General features: G+C 44.2%; 1 protein-coding gene across 11 annotated transcripts in view; it reads left to right on the forward strand.

Moving 5' to 3' along the window:
• The window catches only part of evi5a (ecotropic viral integration site 5a), a 312,699-nt gene that overhangs the window by 237,589 nt on the left and 48,343 nt on the right, over positions 1–26,767 (forward strand). For all 11 annotated transcript variants that reach the window (XM_041207864.1, XM_041207860.1, XM_041207861.1 and 8 more), the window contains one exon: positions 21,042–21,137. In XM_041207864.1, coding sequence (XP_041063798.1) covers positions 21,042–21,137 — 96 coding nt within the window. The remainder of the gene's footprint in view (positions 1–21,041; positions 21,138–26,767) is intronic.

Here is a 26,767-nt window from a genome sequence, read left to right on the forward strand (position 1 = left end):
AGCTAATCCAATATAGTTACAGTGCTGGCATCTACCCAACAAAGTGGAAAATTGCCCACATAACTCCTGCTCACAAAAAGGACAAATGCAATATGGTCAGTTACCATAACATCAGCCTACTTTCAATCATTAGCAAAATGCTAGAAAGGATGGTGACATTGCTATAAAGCGCTTAGTCACCAGTAACTTGCTTACTGATGTTCAAATTGGCTTTACCAAGACCATTTGGCTCCTGATCTCATTACATTCTTGGTCCAAACATGGACCAGAGGAGAGGTGAGTGTGACTGCCCTTGACTGAACGTGTCACTAAGGAGCCTTGCTACAATTGAGATCAATGGTAATTGGGAGAAAGCTCTCTCTGGCTGGAGTCAAGCTAGCACAAAGGAAGATGATTTTGGTCAAAAACAGAATTACCTGGAAAAACTCAGCAGGTCTGGCAGCATCGGCGGAGAAGAAAAGAGTTGAAACTGTTCTGTTGAAGGGTCATGAGGACTCAAAACGTCAACTCTTTTCTTCTCCGCCGATGCCGCCAGTCCTGCTGAGTTTTTCCAGGTAATTCTGTTTTTGTTTTGGATTTCCAGCATCCACAGTTTTTTTGTTTTTAGGATGATTTTGGTTGTTGGAGGCCAATCATCTCAACCCCAGGACGTCACTGCAGGAATGCCTCAGGGCAGTGTCCTAGGCCCAATCATCTTTAGCAGCTTCATCAATGACATTCCCTCCATCATAAGGTCAGAATTGGGGATGTTCACTATCGATTGAACAATGTTCAGTTCCATTCACAATTCCATAGAGCCGTAGAAAAGTTACGGCGCAGAAAGAGGCCATTCAGCCTATTATGTCTGCATCAGCCAAATAAAGAGAAAAAAATAAACCTGCCACTCATTTTTAATCCACTTTCCAGAACCTGGTTCGTAGCTTGCAGGTTACAGCGCTTCAGGTGCAGATCCAGGTGCGTTTTAAATGAGTTGAGCGTTTCAGCCTCAACCGTCAATTTAAGCAGTGATTTCCAGATGCCCACTACATTCTAGGTGAATAAGTTTTTCCTTCATGTACCCTCTAATCCTTATACCAATCACCTTAAATTAATACCCTCTGGTAATTGACCCCTTAGCTCAGGGAAACAGGTCTTTCCTGTCTACCCTATCGAGGCCCTTCACAATTTTGTACAACTCAATTAGGTCACCCCTCAGCCTCCTCTGTTCTAAGGAAAACAACCCTAGCCTATCCAATCTTTCCTCATAGATGCAATTTTCAAGCCCTGGCAACATTCTTGTAAATCTCCTCCTCTCTGCTCTCTCCAGAGAAATTATGTCCTTCCTGTAATGTGGTCACAAGGACTGTACACAAAAGCCCAGCTGTTGCCTAACCAGCGTTTTATACAGTTCCATCGTCACACCCCTGTTTTTTTGTGTTCAATACTTTCAATACAATCCAATAAGGGAAAACATTCCATATGCTTTCTTTATCACCTTATCCACCTGTTCTGCCACCTTCTGAGACCTGTGGACATGCACTCCAGGGTCTCTCACTGCCTCAACTCCTCTCAATGTCCTCTCATTTATTGAGTATCCCCTTGCTTTTTTTGCCCTCCCCAAATGCATTACCTCACACTTTTCTGGATTGAATTCCATTTGTCACTTTTACGCCCACTCAACGAAACCATTGATATAATTCTGGAGACAATGACTGTCCTCTTCACCATCAACTACACAGCCCTGTGTCATCTGCAATTTTTCTGATCATTTATGTCCAAATCATTAATATATACAACAAAAGCAAGGGCCTCAATGATGAGCCCTGTGGAGTGCCACTGGAAACAGCTTTCCATTCACAAAAACATCCATTGACCATTATCCTTTGTTTCCTGTCGCAGAGCCAATTTTAGATCCAGCTTGCCACCTTACCCTGTATCCCCTGGGATCTCACTTTTTTGACCAGGCTACCATGTGGGACCTTGTCAAATGCCCTACTAAAATCCATGTAGACAACATCTACTGCACCACCCTCATCAATACTCCTTGTTACTTCCTCAAACATTCCTATTAAGTTAATAAGACATGATCTTCCCCTAACAAAACCATGCTGATTATCCCTGATCAATGCCTGCCTGTCTCTCAGAATTGATTCCGATAATTTGCCCATGACCGAAGTCGGACTGACTGGCCTATAATTTTCTGGGATATCCCTCACACCATTTTAAAATATTGGTACAATGTTCACAGGCCTCCAATCCTCTGGTACCTCGCCTGTATCTAATGAGGATTGGAAAATGATCCTCAGAGTATCGCTATTTCCTCCCTGGCTTCCTTTAACAACCTGCAGTACAATCCAGCCCTGGTGATTTATCCACCTTCAAAGATGTCAGTCCCTCCAGTACTTCCTCCCTCATTATGCTTATTGTATCTAATATTTCACATTACTCATCTTTAACTAGATAATGAACTAGTGTGTGCCTTCTTGCAGTAAGACCTGAACAACATTCGCGCTTCGGTTGATAAGTGGCAAGTAACATTTGCCACACAAGTATCAGGTAACGAACATCTTGAACAAGGATGATTCAAACCATCAACATCTTGGGGTCATCATTGACCAGAAACTTAACTGGCTCAGCTGCACAAATTCTGCGTACACAAGAATAGGTCAGAAGCTAGGTATTCTGTGGCAAGTGACTTACCTCCTGATTTCTCCATAGCCTTTCCACTATCTACAAGTTAAGAATATGATGAAATATTCTTCACTTGCCTGAATGAACGCAGCTCCAATATCACTCAAGAAGCTCTCAATACCATCCAGGACAAAGTAGCCTGCTTCAAAAACAGAAAATACTGGAAAAACTCAATAGACCTAGCAGCATCTGTGGAGAGAGAAACAGAGTTAACGTTTCAAGTCTGTATGACCATTCTCCAGGTCTGAAGAGAAGTGGAAATGTGATGAAATTTTTACTGTTTAAGTGGGGTGGAGCAGGTGAAGCTGGATAGAAGGCCAGCGAAAGGAGGGGTCAAAGGAGAGATTGACAAAGATGTCATGAACTAAAGGACAAAGGGAGTTATTGGTGGTGGAAAGGGTTAAAAAAGGTGCCGATAGTGGCTGAGGTGCTGGGAATGATGGAGGAGTGGACCAGGATGTCCCAGAGGAAACAGTCCCTACGGAATGCTGACAAAGGGGGTGAGAAGATGTGTTTGGTGGTGGCATCATGTTGGAGTTGGTAAACTTGGAACAATTTATCAATTTTGCTTCCAATTTCCAACCCTCTATCACCTTCACATGGTACATCTCCAATACTTATATCCACCTGCTCCACCCTCCTTTAAACAGTATAAATTTCATCACATTTCCACTTCTCTTCAGCTCTGGAGAAGGGTCATACGGATTCGAAATGTTAACTGCTCCTCTCCACAGATGCTGCTAGACCTGCTGAGTTTTTCCAGCATTTTCTGTTTTTGTTTCAAATTTCTAGCATCCACAGTATTTTGCTTTTATATTAAAGTAACCTGTTTGATTGGCCTATCCGCAACCTCAAATGTTAATTCCCTGCACCAGTAGCACGATGTGGTTGCATTGTGCACTGCAGCAACTGGCCAACATTTCTTCTTCAACACTTTCCAAAGATGGAACCTCCACCACCTAGAAGGACAAGAGCAGCAGGAATATGCAATTATCACCATCTTCAAGTTTCCTTCCAAGCCACACACCATCCTGACCTGGAAATATATCGCTGTTTCTTCATTGTCACCAGGTCAAAAACCTGGAACTCCCTCCCTAATCGCACTGTAGGTATATGTACACTAAAAGGATTGCAACAGTTCAAGAGGTGACTCATAACTATGTTCCCGAAGACAATTGGGGAAGGGTAATGAATGTTGGTCTTATCAGTGGTGCCCACATCCCATGAATGAATAAGCAAGTAGTAGAGTGCTGCTGGTATTCTGACCAATGTTATTCATCAAGCAAACCTCCAAAAAGTGGTAAAAGCAAAATAGTGCAGATACTAGAAATCTGAAATAAAAGCAGAAAATGCTGGAAAAACTTAGCAAGTCTGGCAGCATCTGTAGAGTGAGAAACAGAGTTAACGTTTCAAGTCCATATGCCTCTTCAGAGCTAAACAGAAGTAGGAATATGATGGATTTTATACTGTTTAAGAGGGAGTGGAACAGGTGGAGCAAAATAGTAAACACCAGGAGGGAAATGGAAAGTAATGAAGGTGAACATGGTGAAAAGGACAAATAGAAATCCTGTCAGAGAGAAGACAGGATTCAAGGTAGGCATTCCTGGAAGAGAAGTGGTAGTGGATAAAAGCACTAAGATAAAATGCCGGTGCTGGAAACCTGAAATAAAAACAGAAAATGCTGAGAATACTCAGTAGGCCTGGCAGCATCTGTGGAGAGAGAAACAGAGTCTAAAAGGTGATAATTGATTGTACGTTTCATTGCTGCTTGTGTGACTTGCTGTGCAGCAATTGGCTGTGGCATTGCGTACAAACACAAGAAATAAGAGCAGGAGAAGACCATACGGCCCGTCGAGCCTACTGTGTCATTCATACTCGGCTTCAACTCTGCTCCTCTTTCCTGCCCGCTCCACATATTCTTCGGTTCCCTGAGAGATCAAATATTTCAGCCTTCAATATATTCAATTATGGTACATCCATAACCCTCTGATGCAGAGAATTCCAAAGATTCACAACCTTTTGAGTGTAGAAATTTCTCCTCATCTCAATCCTAAATCATTGGTCCCTTATTCTGAAACTGTGCTTCTTTGTTCTAGATTCCCAGTCAGGAGAAACGAGCTCTCAGTATCTACCCTGTTGAGCCCCTTCATAATCTTGAATTTTTCAAGCGTTCACTTCTCGTACTTCTAAACTCCAGAGAATGTAGACCCCATTTTACTCAGCCCCTCCTTCTTAGGACAGCCCACTCATCCCAGAACTAATCTAGTGAACCTTCACTTTCCTAAAGGATATAAAAAAGTCTATCCTTTTTAAAATATGGAGACCAAAATTGCACACCGTGTTCTAGGTGTGGTCTCACCAAAGCCCTGCACATTTGTGGCAAGAGTTATTTATTCTTGTACTTGAGTCTCCTTACAATGAAGGCCAACATGCCAAATGAACATATGAACATAAGAACTAGAAGCAGGAGTAGGCCACTTGGCCCTTCAAGCCTACTCTGCCATTCTATAAGATCATGGCTGATCTGACTGTAACCTCCCACCTGTGCCTGATCTGCTTTCACCCCCACTTTGTTAATCATGAATCTATCTAGCTCTGCCTTAAAAATATTCAAAGACTCTGCTTCTACTGCCTTTTGAGGAATAGAGTTCCAAAGATTCACGACCCTCTGTGAGGAAAAAAGTTCTCCTCATCTCTGTCTTAAATGAACGACACCTTATTTTTAAACAGTGACCCCTAGTTCTAGATCCTCCCACAAGAGCAAACACCCTTCCCACATCCACACTGTCAAGACCACCCAGGATCTTAAAAGATTTCGATCAAGTCACCTCTCACTCTTACTCTGCTAAACTCCAGTTTAGCCTAACCTGTCCAGCCTTTTCTCATAGACAACCTCCCATTCCTGGTATTCTAGTAAACTTTCTCTGAATTACTTCTAACACATTTACATCTTTCCTTAAGTAAGGAAATCAATACTCTACACAGTACTCCAGACGTCGTCTCACCAATGCCCTGTACAACTGAAGCATAACCTCACTGCTTTTGTATTCAATTCCCCTCGCAATAAACAACATTTTATTAGCTTTCCTAATTACTTGCTATACCTGCATACTTGCCTTTTGTGATTCATGCACTAGGACACTCCAATCCCTCTGAATCTCAACTCTGCAATCTCTCACCATTTAGATAATACGCTTTTTCATTCTTCCTGCCAACATGGACACTTTCACATTTGCCCATTTTATACTCAATTTGCCAGATCTTTGCCCACTCCCTTAATCTTTCTGTCACTTTGTAGCCTCTTTACATCCTCTTCACAACTAACTTTCCTACCTATTTTTGTGTCGTCAGCAAATTTAGCAACCATACAATCTATCCCTTCACCCAAGTCATTTTTGTAAATTAAAAGTTAACACCCCAGCACTGATCCCTGTGGCATACCACTTGTTACATCCTAATTGCTTGCTGTACCTGCATGCTAACCTTTTGTGTTCTTGTGCGAATACACCCAAGTCTCTCTGAACATTAACATTTGCAACTTTCCCGTCTGTTTAAAAAATATTCTGCATTTCTATTCTTAAAACCAAAATGAATAACCTCACACTTTCTCACATTATACTTTATATGCCACCTCGTTGCCCATTCACTTAACTTGTCTATCTCTCTTTGCAGCCTATTTGTGTCTTAAGATTGTACATATCTGAGACCCCAGCACTGATCCTTGTGGCACTCCACTAGTCACAGCCTGCCAATTTGAAAATGTTCCATTTATCCCTAGTCTCTGCTTCCTGTCTGTTAACCAAATATCTATCCTTTCTAATATGTCACCCCCGCAACTCCATAAGCCCTCATCTTCTGTGTTAACAACAGTGACTGGTTCAAAAATAGCTCATTGGCTGTTAAGTGATATCTGGCATCCTCTCCCATGTGACATCCTGGTGAAGTGAAAGACATTGTAGAAATGCAGGTTATTTCTTTGCCTTTCAATGTGACATTAATTCTTAATTTGAACATTGCCTCTAGTTTTTTTCCCCCAATTCACCACCCAATTCTATCCAAATTGTTTTAAAATTAGCTTTCCCAAAATAGTGCATTCATACTTTGCTGCAACTCACAATCAGGATGCTACATCTGATGATGTAGCAATTGATATGGTTCAGGTGATTTTAACATCTACATTTTCCACCATCCCCACACGCTAATAAATAAGGCCCTTTTTGAATATGCCATCAAGAAGTGGTCCTGCATTACTCCTTACATTATTAACCCGTATAGAGAAATCATTCAGAAAAGTTTCCAAAGAACATCTTAATATAGTCCTGCTTGCATTAATCTAATGCACAACTGTAGTGATATTTAATGTTAAAGTTGCATTCAGTACATCTCTAATGAAGAAATTAAAGACATTAATTTAGAACCCATGGATCCCTACAGTTTGGCTTGCACCACACATCTTTGCATATGCTACAAGAGAAGGAAACCACATCCTATGTTCACACATGATTTAATGACTATCTTATGGGTTCTGCTAAGGTACTTACTTAAATGGAATATGTATCTATTTTCAAGATCATTTTATTTGTACATAAGGGGGAAGCAATGGCGTAGTGGTATTCTCACCGGACAAGTAATCCAGAGACCAGGGTAATGCTCTGGGGACCCAGGTTCGAATCCCACCAATCTTTAATTGAATCCAATTCAATAAAGATCTGGAATTTAAAGTCTAATGATGACCATGAAACCATTGTCGATTTTCAGAAAAACCCATCTAGTTCACTAATGTCCTTTAAGGAACAAAATTTGCTGTCCTTACCTGCTCTGGCCTATGTGTGACTTCAGATCCACAACAATGTGGTTGACTCTTAAACGCCCTCTGAAATGGCCTAGCAAGCCACTCAGTTGTATCAAACCGCTAAAACGTCTAAAAGGAATGATCTCCCAGCACCGACCTAGGCACCAGAAACGACAATGGCAAACTCAGTCCTGTCGACCCTGCAAAGTCATCCTCACTAGCATCTGAGATAGTGCCAAAATTGGGAGAGCTGCGTTACAGACTAGTCGCGCAACAGCCAGACACCACCATCATCATCATCCCTGCAGCGTCTGCAGCAGGTGGTGAGGGAACCAACAAGAGGGAAAAGCATACTTGACCTCGTCCTCACCAACCTGCCTGCTGCAGATACATCTGTCCATGATAGTATCAGTAGGAGTGACCAGCAGAGGCGGTGGCACAATGATTTACCGTCAGCAGGGAGTTGCCCTGGGAGGCCACAACATTGATTCTGGACCCCATGATGTCTCATTGCATCAGGTCAAACACGGGCAAAGAAACCACCTGCTGATAATCACATACTGCCCCTGGCACCCCCCACCCCCTGGCCACTGCTGGTGAATCAGTACTCCCCCATGTTGAACATCACTTAGAGGTTCAAGGGTGCAGAATGTACTCCGGTTGAGGACTTCAATGTCCATCACCAAGAGTGGCTCAATAGCACCATGCACCACCACAGACCAAGCTGGCCGAGCCCTAAAGGACATATCTGCCAGATTGGGTCTGCGGCAGTTGGTGAGGGAACATACTTGACCTCATTCTCACTAACCTGCCTGCCACAGATGCATCTATCCATGACAGTATCGGTAGGAGTGACCACTGCACAGTCCTTGTGGAGACGAAGTCCCGTCTTCACATTGAGGATGCACTCCACCATGTTGTGTGGCAATACCACCGTACTAAGTGGGATAGATTTCAAACAGATCTAGCAACTCAAGACTGGGCAACAATGAGGTGTTGTGGGCCATCAGCAGCAGAATTATACTCAACCACAATTGTAACCTAATAGCCCTACATATCCCCCACTCTACCATTACCATCAAGCCAGGGATCAACCCTGATTCAATGAAGAGTGCAGGAGGGCATGCCAGGAGCAGCACTAGGCATGCCTAAAAATGAGGTGTCAACCTGGTGAAGCTACAACACAGGACTACTTGCATGCCAAACAGCATAAGCAGCAAGTGATAAGAGCTAAGCGATTCCACAACCAATGGATCAGATCTAGGCTCTGCAGTCGTGCCACATCCAGCCTGAATGGTGGTGGACAATTAAATAACTCACTGGCGGAGGAGGCTCCATAAATATTCCCATCCTCAATGATGGGGGAGCCCAGCACATCAATGCAAAAGATAAGACAGCATTTACAACAACCTTCAGCCAGAAGTGCCTAGTAGCTGATCCATCTCAGCCCCCTCAGGAGGCCCCCAGCATCACAGACCAGCCTCCAGCAAATTTGATTCAACCCACGTGATATCAAGAAATGGCTGAAGGCATTGAATACTGCAAAAGCTATGGGCCCTGGACAATATTCCAGCGATAGTACCGAAGATTTATGCTCTAGAACTTCCAGTGCCCAAGCTGTTCCAGTATGCTACAACACTGGCATCTACCTGGCAATGTAGAAAATTGCCCAGGTACATCCTGTACACAAAAAGTAGGACAAATCTAACCTGGCCAATTACCGTCCAATCAGTCTACCCTCAATCATCAGTAAGGTGATGGAAGGGGTTATCAATAGTGATCAAGCACACTTGCTTAGCAATACTTGCTCACTGGCACCTACTTTGGGTTCCGCCAGGGCCACTCAGCTCCTCACCATTTTTACATCCTTGGCACAAACATGGACAAAAGAGCTGAACTCCAAAGGTGAGGTGAGAGTGACTGCCCTTGACATTAAGGTGGCATTTGACTGAGTATGGCATCAAGGAGCCCCAATAAAACAAGATTCAATGGGAATTGGGGGAAAACTCTCCACTGGTTGGAGTCATACCTGGCACATAGGAGGATGGTTGTAGTTGTTGGAGGTCAATCATCTCAGTTCCAGGACATCACTACAGCAGTTCCTCAGGATAATGTCCTAGGCCCAACCATCTTCAGCTGCTTCATCAATGACCTTCCATCATAAGGTCAGAAGTGGGGATGTTTGCAGATGATTGCACAATGCTCAGCACCATTCACAACTCCCCAGATACTAAAGCAGCCCATGTCCAAATGCAGATCGACCTGGACAATATCCAGGCTTGGGTTGACAAGTGGCAAGTAACATTCGTGCCACACAAGTGTCAGGCAATGACCACCTCCAACAAGAGAGAATCTAACCATCGTCCCATGACATTCAGTGGCATTACTACTACTGAATTGCTCATGACCAACATCCTGAGGGTTACCATTGACCAGAAACTGAACTGGATTGGCCATATAAATACTGTGGCTACAATAGCGGGTCAGAGGCTAGGAATCCTGCAGCAAGTAACTCACCTCCTGATTCTCAATCCTGTCCACAATCTACAAGGCACAAATCAGGAACGTGATGGAATACTCTCCACTTGCCTGTGTTACAATCCCCAGCCGAGATTACCCCTGGACAAGCCTGATCCCAGGGTGGAACCCAGTTTGATAGATCCTAACTTTTATTTGTTTGTTTAGATACGTGGAGAGTAGCTACTGAATGGAGTCACAGGAATCAGCTGATGAACTTTTAACAAAAGAATAAAACATTTATTCAACAAGAAAAGATAAACTATACCTTTACAGATATATACAGATTTGTAAGGATAACACAAGCTACAAAAGTTATCTTAATGTCCATATAAGTACACAGTCCATGTACCAATAGGCACTATGTGGTCAGACACACCACACTGAAACCAAGTGACGGATGCCACCTCAACCTGTTGCAATGGACCTCTCCTCAACTCCCCCCAGACGCTTGTCACACCGTGAGCCAACCAGTCTCACTGTACTCTGACTTTCAGAGGAGGGTTCCTAATCTCCACTCTCCAAGACCTTGCCTTGGAATCTTCCCCCAAACCGATGCTTTCTCAGACGCCTTCTGCATGGCTTCACCTCCAGGATTCCGAATGCTCTTTCCAATGTTCCTGTTTCCTGGGTCACTACATACATTCAAGCTGTCTTCCACGCACTCTCACTCTCACCGACTCAGCCATCAACAATACCACTGCTTTACATGTCCATAACAAAGAGTTACAGACCTTTAGCTGTCTCTTTGGACCTTCTTGCCTCTTGCCAGCTGTTCTTGCTTTAAATCTGCTTTCTGCAGATTTTGTCTCTTTAAATCTGAAGCTTGGAGCCTTTATCTCTCCCCCTCACTCTTCATTAACCTTTTCCAGGTTCCTGCCCTTGCTTTGACTTGGTTGGGTCTTTCCCTGGTTTCTGTCTCACTCCTTTGGGACCTCTGGTTCTTTTAGGCAATCTGCAGCTTCCTCTCCCAGTGTAAGTCTCTCTGGGGTCTTGATTTCAAACTGAACTTGAAACTGCTGTTTCTCTGTGTGTCTGTAGGAGGGACCTGCGCCCCTGGACCCTTGTTGCTCGGTAACAGCCCAATTCTTCTTCTCTTGTTTGTTTAGAAAAAAGGACAAAGAAAAGTACAGCACAGGAACAGGTCCTTCGGCTCTCCAAGCATGCGCCGATCATATTGCCCGTCAACTAAAACATTTTGCACTTCCTGGGTCCGTATCCTTCCATTCCCATCCTATTCATGTATTTGTCAAGCTGCCTCTTAAACACCACTATCATACCTGCTTCCACCACCACCTCTGGCAGCGAATTCCAGACACTCACTACCCTCTGCGTGAAAAACTTGTCCCGCACATCTCCTCTATAGTTTTCTCCTCTCACCTTAAATCTTTGTCCCCTAGTAATTGGCTCTTCCACCCTGGGAAAAAGCTTCTGACTATCTACTTTGTCCGTGCCACTCATAATTTTGTAAACTTCTATCAAGTCGCCCCTCAATCTCCATCGCTCTAGTGAGAACAGTCCGAGTTTCTCCAACCTCTCCTCATAGTTCATAACCTCCAGACCAGGCAGCATCCTGGTAAACCTCCTCTGCACCCTCTCCAACGCCTCCATATCCTTCTGGTAATGTGGCCACCAGAATTGCACGCAATATTCCAAATGTGGCCTAACCAAGGTTCTATACAGCTGCAGCATGACTTCCCAGCTTTTATACTCAATACCCCTGCCAATGAAGGCAAGCATGCCATATGCCTTCCTGGCTACCCTATCCACCTGTGTTGCCACTTTCAATGACCTGTAGACCTGTACACCCAGATCCCTCTGCCATTTACTGTATAATTCCTGCCTGTATTAGACCTTCCAAAATGCATTACCTCATATTTGTCCGGATTAAACTCCATCTGCCATTTCTCTGCCCAAGTCTCCAACCGATCTATATCCCGTTGTTTTCTTTGACAATCCTCTTCACTATCTGCAACTCTTCCAACCTTAGTGTCGTCTGCAAACTTACTAATTAGCCCAGTTACATTTTCCTCCAAATCATTCATGTATACTACAAACAGCAAAGGTCCCAGCACTGATCCCTGCGGAACTCCACTAGTCACAGCTCTTCATTCAGAAAAGCACCCTTCCACTGCTACCCTCTGTCTTCTATGACCAAGCCAATTATGTATCCATCTTGCCAGCTCACTTCTGATCCTGTGCGACTTTATCTTCTGTACCAATCTGCCATGAGGGACCTTGTCAAAGGCCTTACTGAAATCCATGTATATAACATCCACTGCCCTTCCATCGTAAATCATCTTTGTCACTTCCTGGAAAAACTCGATCAAGTTAGTGAGACATGACCTCGCCTTCACAAAACCATGCTGCCTCTTACTAATACGCCCATTTGCTTCCAAATGGTAGTAAATCCTGTCACGAAGAATCTTCTCCAATAATTTCCCTACCACTGATGTAAGGCTCTCCTGCCTGTAACTTCCTGGATTATCCCTGCTACCCTTCTTAAACAATGGAACATTGGCCATTCTCCAGTCCTCTGGGACCTCACCCTTAGCCAGTGAGGATACAAAGATTTCTGTCAAGGCCCCAGCAATCTCCTCCCTTGCCTCCCTCAGTACTCTGGGGTAGTTCTTCTGGGACGTCCTGAGGAGCGGCTATGCGGGAGTCCTGGGGGAGAGTATTTCAACCGGGGGGATGCCCCTTTTGTGGCACAGGGCAGTCATTGCCCTGCTGCCTAAGAAGGGGGATCTCCACCTACTTAAAAACTGGCGCCCAGTCTCCCTCCTCAGCACGGATTACAAGATCTTTGCCAGGGTAATGTCTTGTTGCCTTGCACCATGCTGAGCCACATGATCCACCCTGACCAGTCCTATACCGTCCCGGGCTATACTATCTCCGACAATACTCATCTGGTTCGGGACATTATCCATTTTTCCCAGAGGGATGGTCTGTCGAGCGCCTTCCAGTCTCTTGACCAGGAGAAGGCGTTTGACAGGGTGGATCATGAATATTCGGGTTTGGGACGCATTTCGTCGCCCGGATCCAGCTTCTGTACGCTGCCACAGAGTGTCTAGTTAAGCTTAACGGGTTCCTGACGGCGCCCCTTTGCTTTGGGAGGGAGTGTGTCAGGGCTGCCCCCTGTCCGGCCAATGGTATTCTATTTGCATGGAACCTTTCCTGTGCCTCTTACGGAGGAGGTTGTTGGGATTGGTTCTACACGGGTCAGGTATCGGGGTGGTCCTTTCGGCTTACGCCGATGACGTGCTCCTCATGTTCACATGACACAGCTGACCTGCAGAGGATGTGCGAGTGCCAGGAGGTCTACTCTGCTGCGTCCTCTGCCAGGATCAATTGGGGTAAATGTTCTGGACTCCTGGTCGGTCTGTGGCAGATGGATCACCTACCCGAGGAGCTCAGGCCTTTCACCTGGAGCGGGACCAGCCTCCTCTGTCTGGAGGTCCATCTCTACCCTAAGGAATCCTTGCCAGCGAACTGGCAGGAGCTGGAGACCAAAGTCACCGCTCGCTTGCAGCTGCTGTCTTACTGGGGTCGAGTTCTGGTCATAAACCAGCTGTCATGCTGTGGTATCGGCTGGTCACTTTGACCCTTCCCCCGGACTTTGTCACAAAAATCCAGAGAATGCTCGTCGACTTCTTCAGGGACAAAAGACTGCACTGGATCGCTGCGGAGGTTCTGAGTCTCCCGCTTAGGGAGGGCGGTCAGGCGCTAGTGTGCCTATGCACCCAGGTGGCGACTCTCCGCCTTCAGGCCCTGCAGCGGTACCTTTACGTTGAGCCCCCTCCAAGATGGTGTGCCCTGGCGACGTATTTCTTCCGCCAGATGCATGGCCTGAATTATGACATGCAGCTCCTGTTTGTAGACCTGAGGGGCCTTCGTGGCTCCTTGCAGGTGTTGCCTGTCTTTTACCAGGTCCTGATCAAAGTCTGGAACATGGTCGCCTCGCTGTGGATCAGAAAGTGCGATGTGCTCACCAGATTGTGATCTCAAGGCTACTCTAAAGCTAGGTCCCACCGAGGTGTGTGTCTCTGCGCTGGTGGAAGGTGTAGGTGAGCGCTGTGACAGGACTTCAGGGATGGTGCCTTCAGATCCCTCTTCAGAGGTTTCTTTGGAGCTTGCTTGGAGACTCTGGGTCGTGGACTCTGTCAGCTGCTTCCCAGATGTGCCTGCGAAAGCAAGGGGAGATAATTAGTGCATGGCAGTGGCCTATGAAAGAGCACATCACTCACGGCATGGTTGTCTGATGGATGTTGCACTGCTGGATCCTCACTTGGTGGAGCAGCGCCAACCACACTGTTAGCACAAGACTGGTCCAGATCATCACTGGCCAGCTGGATGGCTCTGTTTTCAAATTCTGTCAGAATTCCAGTATTCCTTCACCTGTCTGTGACCTTTCCCTCCTTTTGTGAGTCAGTTTGTGCTGCATGGATTGAGATGGGGAGTATGTATCAGGACACCTGCCGATGATAAGTATGCCTGACCTGTGTGGGTGGTGAGTGGTCCCATGGAAGGGATGAGGATAATGAAGTTGAGTGTGAGAGAGCGAATGGTGATGTCTCTTGCACTGGTAGTGAGTGAGGGCCCTGTGTGATGGGTTTGTGTGTGTGTGAGTTGGGAGTGATGAAAAGAGTGACTTGCCCTGGTGGAATGGAGGAGATCATCCTCTTGCTGCACTGGGTAGCTGTCCTCTTCTGAAGGGCTTTGGCGCTGACCACCTCTGCCACCACTTCCCAAGCGGATTGGTGACATTGCTACTCATCCTGCAGCCAGACCGGGGGTAGAGCACATCCTGACAGGCCTCCACGGCATCCAGCAGTTGCTCGAGGGACCCGTTGTTGAAGTGGGAGACTGCAGTCTGTTTGCCTTTGCTGGCCATGTCTCCCAGGCAGCGGTGGTGAGCTGGTGATGATAAGCGTTTTGCTGGCGGCTGTCTTTTAAAGATGGCGGCTGGCATGATGCAACAGCGGAGTGATGGCGAGCGGGCAAGTGAGATCCTGCCCTCCATGGAAACGGCGTGTTTCGAGGGAGCGTATATCTAAGGCAGGCTCGGGAAGATATGGCGTGAAAACCCACCATTTTCATCAGTGGGTAGGACTCCATTTTACCTGCCCGCTACCGCACTTAGTGCAATTCTGGGAAAATTCAGCCCTTATTTTGGATAAGAAGAACATGGAGAGAGAATTTAAAAATAAAGGGTACAATCTAAAGGGGATGCAGAAGCAAAGAGACTTGGGGGAAAATGTGGACAGATCACTGACGATGCAGGGGAGGATGAGAAAGCAGTTAATGAGGCATGCAGGATGCTGTACTGTATCAATAGTGGCACATAATACAAAAGCAAGAAAGTTATGTTCAATAAAATCAGAAAATGCTGGAAAAAAGTCAGCAGGTCCGGTAGCATCTTTGGAGAGAAACACAGGGCAGAATTTTCCCCCCATTGGGGGGGAAATTTAGGAGCGGTCAATTAAGGCCCGCCCAGCTATGCGCTCCCTGTGTGGGTGGTGGGGGGATTCCCTCAGCCGAGTGTGTGCTCTTTTACGCATGCGCACGGAAGAGTGCATTCATCTCCCTGAGGCTAAGTGCTGCTTAATGTTAATGACAGAAAAAAAAATTCCCCTGACATGTCCCTTCATGTGACACTGTCACATGAGTTGGGACATGTCCATACTTTCAATAACACTTTTATTAAAAATTTAAAAACCTACATGAAATCTCATCCCACCCATGGATGAGGTTTCATGCTTTTTCCAATGCCCGCCAGGGCTCCTGGCCTGTCCACCTACCTTAAGGTTGGACAGGCAGGTCCATTAAATACTATAATTACTTTGTCAATGGCCTCAATTGGCCTCAGCTGATTCTGCTGAGCCCCTGCCCACCTGAAAATTGAAATGAGGAGGGGCGATGTCAGGAGTTCCACCTGACGTCATCCCGCATCATTTTACACGGCGACCGGGAAATCCTAGCCACAGAGTTTACTTAACTTCTTCAGTCATAAACTCTCATTGGAAATGCAAACATCTTTTTAAAGTGAAACTAAAACTCTATTTCACCTTTCCTAACACACAGATTCAGAAATACAAATCAAACTTAAACGTTAAAGCTAAAATTCATTCCTAACACTTAGGAATACCAATATAACTTAGTAAAACTATCTCTATTTCCTAACAGCCTGAATGAGTGCAGCTCCAACACCATTCAAGAAGCTTGATGCCATCAACAAAACAGACCACTTGATTGGCACCCATCCACAAATATTCACTCCCTCCACCACTGACGCATAGTGGCAGCAGTGTGTATCATCTACAAGATGCACTGCAGGGACTCACCAAGGCTCCTTAGACAGCACCTTCCAAACCCATGACTACTACCATCTAGAAGGACATGGGCAGCAGACACATGGTAACACCATCACCTGGAAGTTCCCCTCCAAGCCTCTCTCCATCCTGTCTTGGAAATATATTGCCATTCCCTCACTGTCGCTGGGTCAAAGTCCTGGAACTCCCTCCCTAACAGCACTGTGGGTGTACCTACACCACATGGACTGCAGCGATTCAAGAAGGCAGCTCACCACCACCGCCTCGAAGGTAATTAAGGATGGGAAATAGCCAGTGACACCCACACCCCATGAATGAGTTTTAAAAATGTGTATACATAGGTTAACAAGGGATTGTAGAAGGTAAACTAACAGGCCACATAATTCATGAAGGTGAGCTATGACCATTATATGATGTAATTTGCTAACCATTTTTAGAACATGAAAGTCTTTTTTTCACCAGCCCCTCATGATTTCCCAAAGGAACCTGCTTTAGGCCTTTACTAGTGCCATGCTGATTTGGATCTGAAAAGGTATCCTGGGGGAAATTTCTCTTGCTAACCTGCCTATCTGCTGTGAGGAGAAATGTGGGGGATAGTATTCACACCCTAGAATGGGTTGAGGCTAGAGCCAAAAATTTGACAATTCAAAAAACTGACCTCAACTCGCCTTGAAGGTGCCCACTTCTGGTTGTAATGGAGATATTTGGGGGTTGGGCAGCTAACAAATGGTTCAAATTTAAAATGCTAGTAAAATTTAAGTGCTGTGGGCTAGGTTTACCTGGATTGGAAACCCAGCAGCTGAAGGTGGTGTGAAGGGCCATATCCAGCAGGGGAATTGCTTTTCAGGTGCTGCTTGTGGACCAGGAGGAGTGGAATGCACCCCCCCCCCCTTGTCCATTAAGCTATCCTGTCTCTCTCCCTCCCCTATCATACCAACCACCACCATGTTCAGACCCCATCACCAAAGCTTCAATGGCTCAATACTTGATTATGCTCCTTTGAAGCACCTTGACAATTTTCCTGTTATTGGCACTGTACAGCTACAAGTTGTTATTAATAGTAGTGTCATGCTGTCTAATTGGACTTTTTTTTAAGGTTCTTGTCATGTGTTACAATGCCGTCCACCCTAATTGGAGTTTCACCATATTGCTATGGTAGGGGTTGAAAGAACCAAGTTGTTGTATTCTTGCCTTTTTTAAAATAAAGTTGAAGCCATGTTCTGTTGCCACTTTCCTGAATTTCCACAGGGTAGTCATTTATCCCTGGACGAACGAATTATTCTCAAGACACAATCAGGAAGCTAACTACCTGGTGAGGCTTTCTGACATACCTCCCCCACCGCTGTCCCTTTTTTTCTTGTTGGTAAGGATCAGGCTTCCAAATGGTACAACTGAGGCTGGTAACTCACTATGGGGAGGATTACATCAAGGGAGTTGAGGGCCTAAGCCTCTCTAATTTTAATAATTCCATTGTTGGCAGCTGTGCTATCAGCTATCTGGGCTCTAAACTCCGGAATTCCCTTCCTAAACTTCTCCGTGTTTCTATCTTGCTTTCTTCCTTTAAGATGCTCCTTAAAAATCTAACTCTATGCTATATAAATGCAAGTTGTTGTAGCTTAGGCTAGAATTCCACTCGGGATTCTTCCCGGTGGAAGCTGCTGTTGTGTGGTGAAAAGAGCCGTGGCTAGGGCCCAAATGATGGAGAGATCATTAAGAGTTGCACTTCATTCCTCCACTGGCTGGACACAGTGCACATACAAACTCTCTCATGTCTCTGGCATCCAGTGTTGCTTTGGAGGTAAGTGATGTATATATTTACTTAAGCTGCATTATGAGTTTGACCCAAAATTACTATAATTACCCATGGAGCTTAAAAGGAGCAGAACATTGCCAGACATAGGTTCTGCTCCAAATTGAGAAATGACCACCACTTCACCCTGCTCCCACCTTCCTGCCAGTGTCCCTGCCTTTGATCCCAGAAATTTCAGGATATGTATGCATATAGTGGGTCATTATGTATTCCTTGGTGCCGTGTTGACAGCATTGAATGCAGTACTTAATGCTGAACTGAGTAAGATGTATTTAATATCCAACATCTGATTTAATATCTGGGGCGGGGAGAGAAAATAAACACTTCAATAGTGTTAAAGGGAAAGCAAAATCCTATCAAGAGAAACCTGAAATGTATAGAAACAGGGAAGTCATTACTTCTAGATTCTGACATCTCTTTACAGTTTAACTGGCACCTGTAAGCTAAATGTTCCCAACTAGGAAGCTTGGTAACTGCTTTCTGTTATCAGTTAGCTGAGGAAAACCTCAACGCATCACTAATTCCCAGAAGCCTTGTGCTGCCTCCAACATAATCAGATCCATTATATTTATTATATAAAGTTAGACAATAATGGTCAATCCCAGTTTGACAATGTTTGTCTGAGATCAAAGCAGTGCATTTAGAATCAGAGTTTAATATAGTAGAATGTTCCATTAAAAAGAAAATGAAACTCATTTGAATTTGTGAATGTTGATATAGTGTTAATACCGAGGATTTTTTTTAGCTCCTGGAGTGATGTACTAGTGACCTGATATATCTTTTTAAAATGTTTTTCCCATGATGATTTTATCATCCAAGGAAAATTTTGTATCCTTTGTTTAAATCCTATGTTCAGTTTAATCAGATGTTTTAACTCGTGGATCTATGCCTCTTCCACATAAAGGTCAGATTGGTAATTCGACCTCTAGACCCCCTTCAATGACCACTTGTCATTGCCACCAAGTAGCATGTAATAATGGGCACAACATCATCCTGCAAGATTTGGTGGCTTTTACTCCGAACTGTCAGGCAGAGCTACCTCCAAAGACTGTCGCAACTTAAGAAACGTAGTCACAAGTAAATGATTTTGTAAGATGGATAAGTCCATTGACATATTCCAGGAGGGGTAGCAGCTACACAACAGGATATTTTGTTCAGAAATTTTGTTTAATTTTGCTGCTTTTCTGCGGATCAGTCCCTCTAAGACTACTTCTTGAACTGGAAGTGTAAAGCATTGTACCCTGACTTAACAGCTGAGTTTGGAATTTTGTACTTTAATGCTGTTGGTGTACCCATATTGATAAAATATTTTGCACGTGCATTTCAGTGCTCCCAATTTCATGAAGGTTCCTGTTTTCCATGGAATTCCAACTGGAAAGCATGGATACAAATGAGGAATTTGTTGGATTCACAATATCCAAAGCAATTTCAAAATGGCTGGCAATGCTGTGAGAAGCCATCTTGTGGCAGTGTGAATTCTCTAGGTCTTTTAAGTCTCAGTTGCAAGAATTCTGTGTATAACAAGTATAAAGAATGGAAAGAAAACTAGTAACAGAGCCAAAGTGAAAAAATTGACAAAGATTAAATAGAAGGGAAGGAAGACCCAGGTAACCAGCGACCTAGGCAAAGAGTAAACCCAAGAAAGCAGTAGATAAAGTAGTGTGAACATAAAAAGCAACATTTTATTCTATATTAAATTTTCCAAAACCTAAGCGCAAATGATTAGCAACACACGTAAGTGCACAGGTTGTTTCCATATTTGGTGTTTTTAACTTGCATATACACGGAAAATGGCAAAGGAGAAAGAATAAAGTCACAATGCGATATACAGGAAAAGTTTAATCAGTATATGCTTGTACATTTCACTGATTAAGCATAATCATTTGTATAATGCTAATCAACTATAGTCTTAAATTGAAGGAGGTCTTGTGGCGCAGTGAGTAGAGTTCCTTAGGGACTAGTGTGGATCAGATTCATGCCAGCAGTACAGGGTTTGATCCCCTTTCTGGCTGGAGCAAATTGGGGTCCTGCCTTCTTGCCCTACCCATGTTGGAAGTCACAACACAGTAGGTTGGGTCTGTCTTTGAGTACAAACTCAAAAATAGTAGTCTTTAATTAGAATATTTTTATATTTAATAATCATATTTTCCATACATCCCAATAGTAGATACTACTGCCACTGGAGTAGTGCAGCATTTCAGTCCCACTTGTTACAGAATTGACGGAACGCATTCTCTTGTTATTGAATCCTATGTTAATTTTTTTGTTCCTTCACAGGGATGTGGGTGTTGATGGGTAGGACAACATTTATTGTCCATCCTTAATTGCCTTGAGAAATTGGTGGTGAGCTGCCTTCTTGAACCACTTCAGCCCATGTGGTGTAGGTACACCCACAGTGCTGTTAGGGAGAGTTAACAGTGCTGTTAATTATAAAATGTTGGCTAGAATAGAATTTTTTTTAAATTGGCAATAATTCTATTCTTATAAAGAGTGCCTCTGTTTTCTGCAGTGTGAAACAGAACTCGGGTCCACTGGGGGTGATGATACATGTGTGACTCCAGTGATCATTAATTATGATCTTGTCAGTACTGTTACACACACAGTCATTGTATATGCTTCACTGAAGGGAAATGAGTACTATATAGCTCTCCCCGTTGCTATATAAGTAATAGGATGTTTCAATTTGAACAGTTTTCTTGTCATGGTACAGCAGAACAATTTTCAACTTGTTCCCTTTTTAGCTTTTGTGTTGTGAATGAGTGTAATAAATATAATGTTGCTTGTTTCCAAATTAAACAATTTTTAATGAAAAATGTGCGTTTTCAAGTGAAAAATTATCTCACTTGTTTTTATTTGATCTTTTTCATTTAGCAGAGACTTAGGCAAATGTTCTAGTTAGTGTTTTTCTTCTCCATTTCAGAAAGAAGAGGGTAAAGTTAAAGGCCAACTTAACAACTCAGACTCCACCCAATATATTCGAGAACTAAAGGATCAGATAGAGGAGCTGAAAAATGAGGTAAGTGATAAAATCTAAGTTTCTGTTAATCTTTTCCATTATCTTTAACACATTTTTTCTTATACAAATCTTGCCTTCTGAAAAGTGCAGCTGGCTCTGATGTAAATCTACTTGTGCAGCTTTCTGCTGCGAACTTATTAGCATATAACTTCATGAGATAGCAACATTCCTTATCTTATCTCCCTTTTCCTCATTTGTTCCCTGCAGTGTTGACTTATTCTTATAGATGTATTTTGTTTATTTATCATTCCTCTGTGATTTTCATTGTCAATTCTGCAGTATCAGTTAAAGTTGGCAGTCACTTTGGAGATTTTTTGTTCAGTGCCAATTCCTATGCCCATAATTACTGTGACGTAAACTTTACTGAACTAGTGTGATTTCCTATAATTGAGGCAACTTTTAGTCAGCAGAGCAGGATTGTGAGGCATCATTGAATGTTGATAAAAGGAAAATGAATCAGATTTGATGTGTTTACATTAAAAGAGAATTTACACATAAACCTCATGGCCAGAAATGATCTCTGCAATTTTGCAGCGGCCAAGGAATAGATATTAAATTGAAGTATAGATTAGTTCAGTGGTAAACCAGATATGTTGTTTTGATTGAGATCTAGATGAATTTTTATTTTGTTGTAAACTTTCTTAACAAATCGTTGCCCCTTCCATGCTCTCCTGAAGGAACTTACTTTTTGCTGGGATATGGTTCCAATGGGCATTAGGCAACCTCCATCATCACACAAGGTGTTTTTCATACATGAACCTTGACTGTGAGCGTCAGCAGATTATTCAACCATGCAAAGAAGGTTGGTATCACAGCTGAAACCAGTCCTCTCCTCAACCAGTGTTAATATGTGCACTTGCAGCAGGGGCAGCTGAATACTGATCGTAAGGGCCAACCATGTTCCCTCCTGAATGATTATATGGCCAGTTGTAGAATCTTGACTATTACTGCCCTGGCTGAGAGGGATTAACTGAGCACCACACCTGGGACCTTTCCAAACTCTGTGGTTTAATTATTTGGTGAGTTAGATTTTTGACCCAGCAGGCTTTTTTTTAAATTAAATGTGATTTATCTGATTTGGGTTTTGCTAGGCACAACTGCAGTCTGATGAGTGTGTGGGCAAATAGCTTTCTTCCAGATCTCTGCTGGTGTAATTCTGAAACTGATCATTGGGAGTTACATCAGAATTGCATGGGTCATTCACCTTCTATTTTTAACCATTCTTTCCTTGGGAAGCACTTAGCAGCCTATTATCTCCACCCATGTGGTGCAGCCAAGATTAGGGCAAGCAGGCTGAGCAAGATCATAGGCACAGATTTCAGTCCCAAGATTGCATGGTGACTTTGATGCATAAATACATTGAAGTGTTGATATTGATAACTTTAGATTATTGAATGTCTATTGTGTTGTTTCTTTTATAATTTTGAATGAGCATCATGAAATTTTACAGCACATAAGGTGGCCATTTGCCCATCATGCCTGTGCCAGCACTTTTAAAGAGTTATCCAATTAGTCCCACTGCCTTGCTCTTTCTTCAAAATCTTGCAATTTTCTTCCCTTCAAATATTTATCCAATTCCCTTTGTGAAAGTTACCTCATCTCACCTCTGACTCTTTTGCCAATTACCTTAAATCTCTGCCCTCTAGAAACAGGCCCTCCTTATTTACTGTATCAAAACCTTCCATGAATTTGAGTGTCTTTGTTAACCTTCCTTTAACTTTCTCTTCTTTAAGGAGAGCAGTCCCAGTTTCTCTAGCCTTGGTACCCTCATCAAGACCTTGACATCCTTCTAAAGTGTGATGCTCAGAATTGAGCACAATTCTCCAGCTGAGACCCTAACCAGTGATATTTAAAGGTTTAACATAACTCTCTTGCTTTTATACTCTGTCTCTATTTGTAAACCAAGGATCTCGTATGCCTTTTTAACAGTATATGGAATCCATGTTCTGTAAATTTTGCAGTCAAATTATAATTAAAAGTGAAACTAGCGCTTTAGCACCCTTTTTCCTCAAAGGCTTCCTATTTAAAGTGGAGAGACGTTTTAGCAGTGCATTGCCTGTGCCATTTCTTTTACTGCATTTTCTCCCTTTCCTCGCATGAAGATATTGATTCCCTTAATCATGTATGGTCCCATAGAAAATAGTCGCCCTCTGATAATTCACCCAAGTGGTCATTGTTGTATGTCAGCCAAGAGAAGTAGGTTGACAGGCTGATCAGTTGTGGAGGGGGCTTCGCCATTGAACCCAGTTCTCCCCTCACTCAGTATCCACATGCTTACTTTTAGTGTGGGTCACTAGATGGCAATAACGGGTGGGAACTGTTTATTTTTTTCTTTTTCTTGCCCTGTGTCTTCCCCATGGTACAGCATCGCTCTAGTTTAGCCAACTAATTCAGCACTAATCAGTTAATCCTGAGCCCTCATGGTTTGTATGACTTAGCTCCTTACTGCATCAACTCACTGAGCTGCCCCAGGAATCCATATTTTTGTAGTTTGGTGATAAATTGCTGCTAGTGTTTTAATTTTCCATTTATGGTTTTTCTTATTCATCCATGGGATGTAGGCTTCGCTGGCTGGGCCAGCATTTATTGCCCATCCCTAGATGCCCTTGAGAAGGTAGCGGTGAGCTGCCGCCTTGAACCTCTGCAGTCCATGTGGTGTGGGCGCACCCACAGTGCTATTAAGAAGGGAGTTCCATAATTTTGACCCAGCAACAATGAAGGAACAGCGATATATTTCCAGGATAGGATGGTGAGTGACTCGGAGGGGAACTTCCAGGTGGTAGTGTTCCCATCTATCTGCTGCCCTTGCCCGTCTAGGTGGTAGTGGTCGTGGATTTGGAAGGTGCTGCGAAGCAGCCTTGGTGAATTCCTGCTACTGTCCACCGGTGGTGGAGGGAGTGAATGTTTGTGGATGTGATGCCACTCAAGCGGGCTGCTTTGTCATGGACAGTGTCAAGTTTCTTGAGTGTTGTGGGTGCAGCACTCATCCAGGCAAGTGGGGAGTATCCCATCACACTTCTGACTTGTGCCTTGTAGATGGTAACAGGCTTTGGGGAGTCAAGAGGTGAGTTACTCGTCACACGATTCCTAACCCCTGAACTGCTCTTGTAGCCACAGTATTTATATGGCTAGTTCAGTTCAGTTTCTGGTCAATGGTAACGCCCAGGATGTTGATAGTGGGGGATTCAGTGATAGTAATGCCATTGAACATCAAGGGGTGATGGTTGGATTCTCTCTTGTTAGAGATGGTCATTGCCTGGCACTTGTGTGGCAAATGTTACTTGCCACTTGTCAGCCCAAGCCTGGATGTTGTCCAGGTCTTGATGCATTTGAACATGGACTGCTTCAGTAGCTGAGGAGTAACGAATGGTGCTGAACATTGTGCAATCATCAGTGAACATCACCACTTCTGACCTTATGATGGAAGGAAGGTCATTGATGAAGCAGCTGAAGATGGTTAGGCCGAGGACACTACCCTGAGGAACTCCTACAGTGATGTCCTGGAGCTGAGATGACTGACCTCCAACAACCGCAACCATCTTCCTTTGTGCTAGGTATGACTCCAACCAGCAGAGTTTTCCCTCTGATTCCCATTGATTCCAGTTTTGCTAGGGCTCCTTGATGCCACACTCAGTCAAATGCTGCCTTGATGTCAAGGGCAGTCACTCACCTCTGGAGTTCAGCTCTTTCGTCCATGTTGGGATCAAGGCTGCAATGAGGCTAGGAGCTGAGTGGCCCTGGCGGATCTCAAACTGGGCGTCAGTGAGCAGGTTATTGATAAGCAAGTGCCACTTGATAGCACTGTTGATGACCCCTTCTATTACTTTACTGATGATCGAGTGTAGACTGATGGGGTGGTAATTGGCCAGATTGGATTTGTCCTGCTTTTTGTGTACAGGACATACCTGGGCAATTTTCCACATAGCCCAGGTAGATGCCAGTATTGCAGGTGTACTGGAACAGCTTGGCTAGGGGCGCGGCAAGTTCTGGAGCACAAGTCTTCATTACTATTGCCAGAATATTGTCAGGGCCCATAGCCTTTGCAGTATCCAGTGCCCTCAACCGTAACTTGATATCACATGGAGTGATTCGAATTGGCTGAAGACTGGCATCTGTGATGCTAGGGACCTCTGGTGGAGGCCAAGATGGATCTTCCACTCAGCACTTCTGGCTGAAGATTGTAGCAAATGCTTCAGCCTTATCTTTTGCACTGATGTGCTGGCTCCTCCATCATTGAGGATGGGGACATTTGTGGAGTGTCCTCTTCCAGTGAGTTGTTTAATTGCCCACTACCTTTCATGACTGGATGTGGCAGGATTGCAGAGCTCGGATCTGATCTGTTAGTTGTTGGATCGCTAAGCCCTGTCTATCATTTGCTGCTTATGCTGATTGGCACGCAAGTAGTCCTGTGTTATAGTTTCACCAGGTTGACACCTCATTTTTAGGCATGCCTGGTGTTGCTCCTGGCATGCCCTCCTGCACTCTTCATTGAACCAGGGTTGATCCCCTGGCTTGATGGTAATGATAGAATGAGGGATATGCCGGGCCATAAGGTTATAGATTGCGTTTGTGTACAATTCTGCTGCTGCTGATGGCCCACCACACCTCATGGATGCCCAGTCTTGTGTTGCTAGATCTGTTCGAAATCTATCCCATTTACCACGGTGGTAGTGCCACACAACACGATGGAGGGTATCCTCAACGTGAAGGTGGGACTTCATCTCCACACCGACTGTGTGGAGTCACTCCTACCGATACTGTCATGGATAGATGCATCTGCGGCAGGTAGGTTGGTGAGGATGAGGTCAAGTTTGTTCTCTCCTCTTCTTGGTTCCCTCACCAACTGCCACAGACCCAGTCTAGCAGTTATGTCATTTTGAACTCGGCCAGCTCAGTCAGTACTGGTGCTACTGAGTCACTCTTGGTGATGAACATTGAGGTCCTCCACCCAGAGTACATTCTGCACCCTTGCCATCCTCCATGCTTCCTGCAAGTGATGTCCAACATGCAGGAGTACTAATTCATCAGCTGAGGGAGAGCTGTACGTAGTAATCAGCAGGAGGCTTCCTTGCCCTTGTTTGACCTGATGCCATGAGACTTCATGGGGTCTGGAGTCGATGTTGAAGATTCAGTAAGGTATGATTCCTTAGTAAGGATGACAAGGCTGTTGCTTGACTAGTCTGTGAGACAGCTCTCCCAATTTTGGCATTGGTCGGGTGTTTACAACAATCAACAATGGTTCCATGATCATCATTGGACTTTTAGTTCCAGATTTTTATCGAATTCAAATTCCACCACCTGCCATGGAGGGATTTGAACCCAGGGCATTGCCCTGAGTTTCTGGATTACCAGTCCAATGACAATACCACTATGCCACCTGCACACTGAAACATACTGCTATCTAACTGACTGTGTCTTTAACTGTGAGCTGCTCGGAGCTGGGAATGGTGCGGAGGGGGTGGTGGGGAACAGGTGGGGGCAGTTTATGCAGCCGCGGATAGTACGGTTTCTCTGTTTATTCTGAGATAACACTGTCGTGTGATAATTGCCTCTGAAGGCATAACCAAAATCAAGGGCTCAAAATATGTGGAATCATAGTTAGAAAACTGTGTCCGAAAGTATCATTACTT

The sequence above is a fragment of the Carcharodon carcharias genome, chromosome 16, assembly GCF_017639515.1.
Source record: "Carcharodon carcharias isolate sCarCar2 chromosome 16, sCarCar2.pri, whole genome shotgun sequence".
Classification (NCBI taxonomy): Eukaryota; Metazoa; Chordata; class Chondrichthyes; order Lamniformes; family Lamnidae; genus Carcharodon; species Carcharodon carcharias.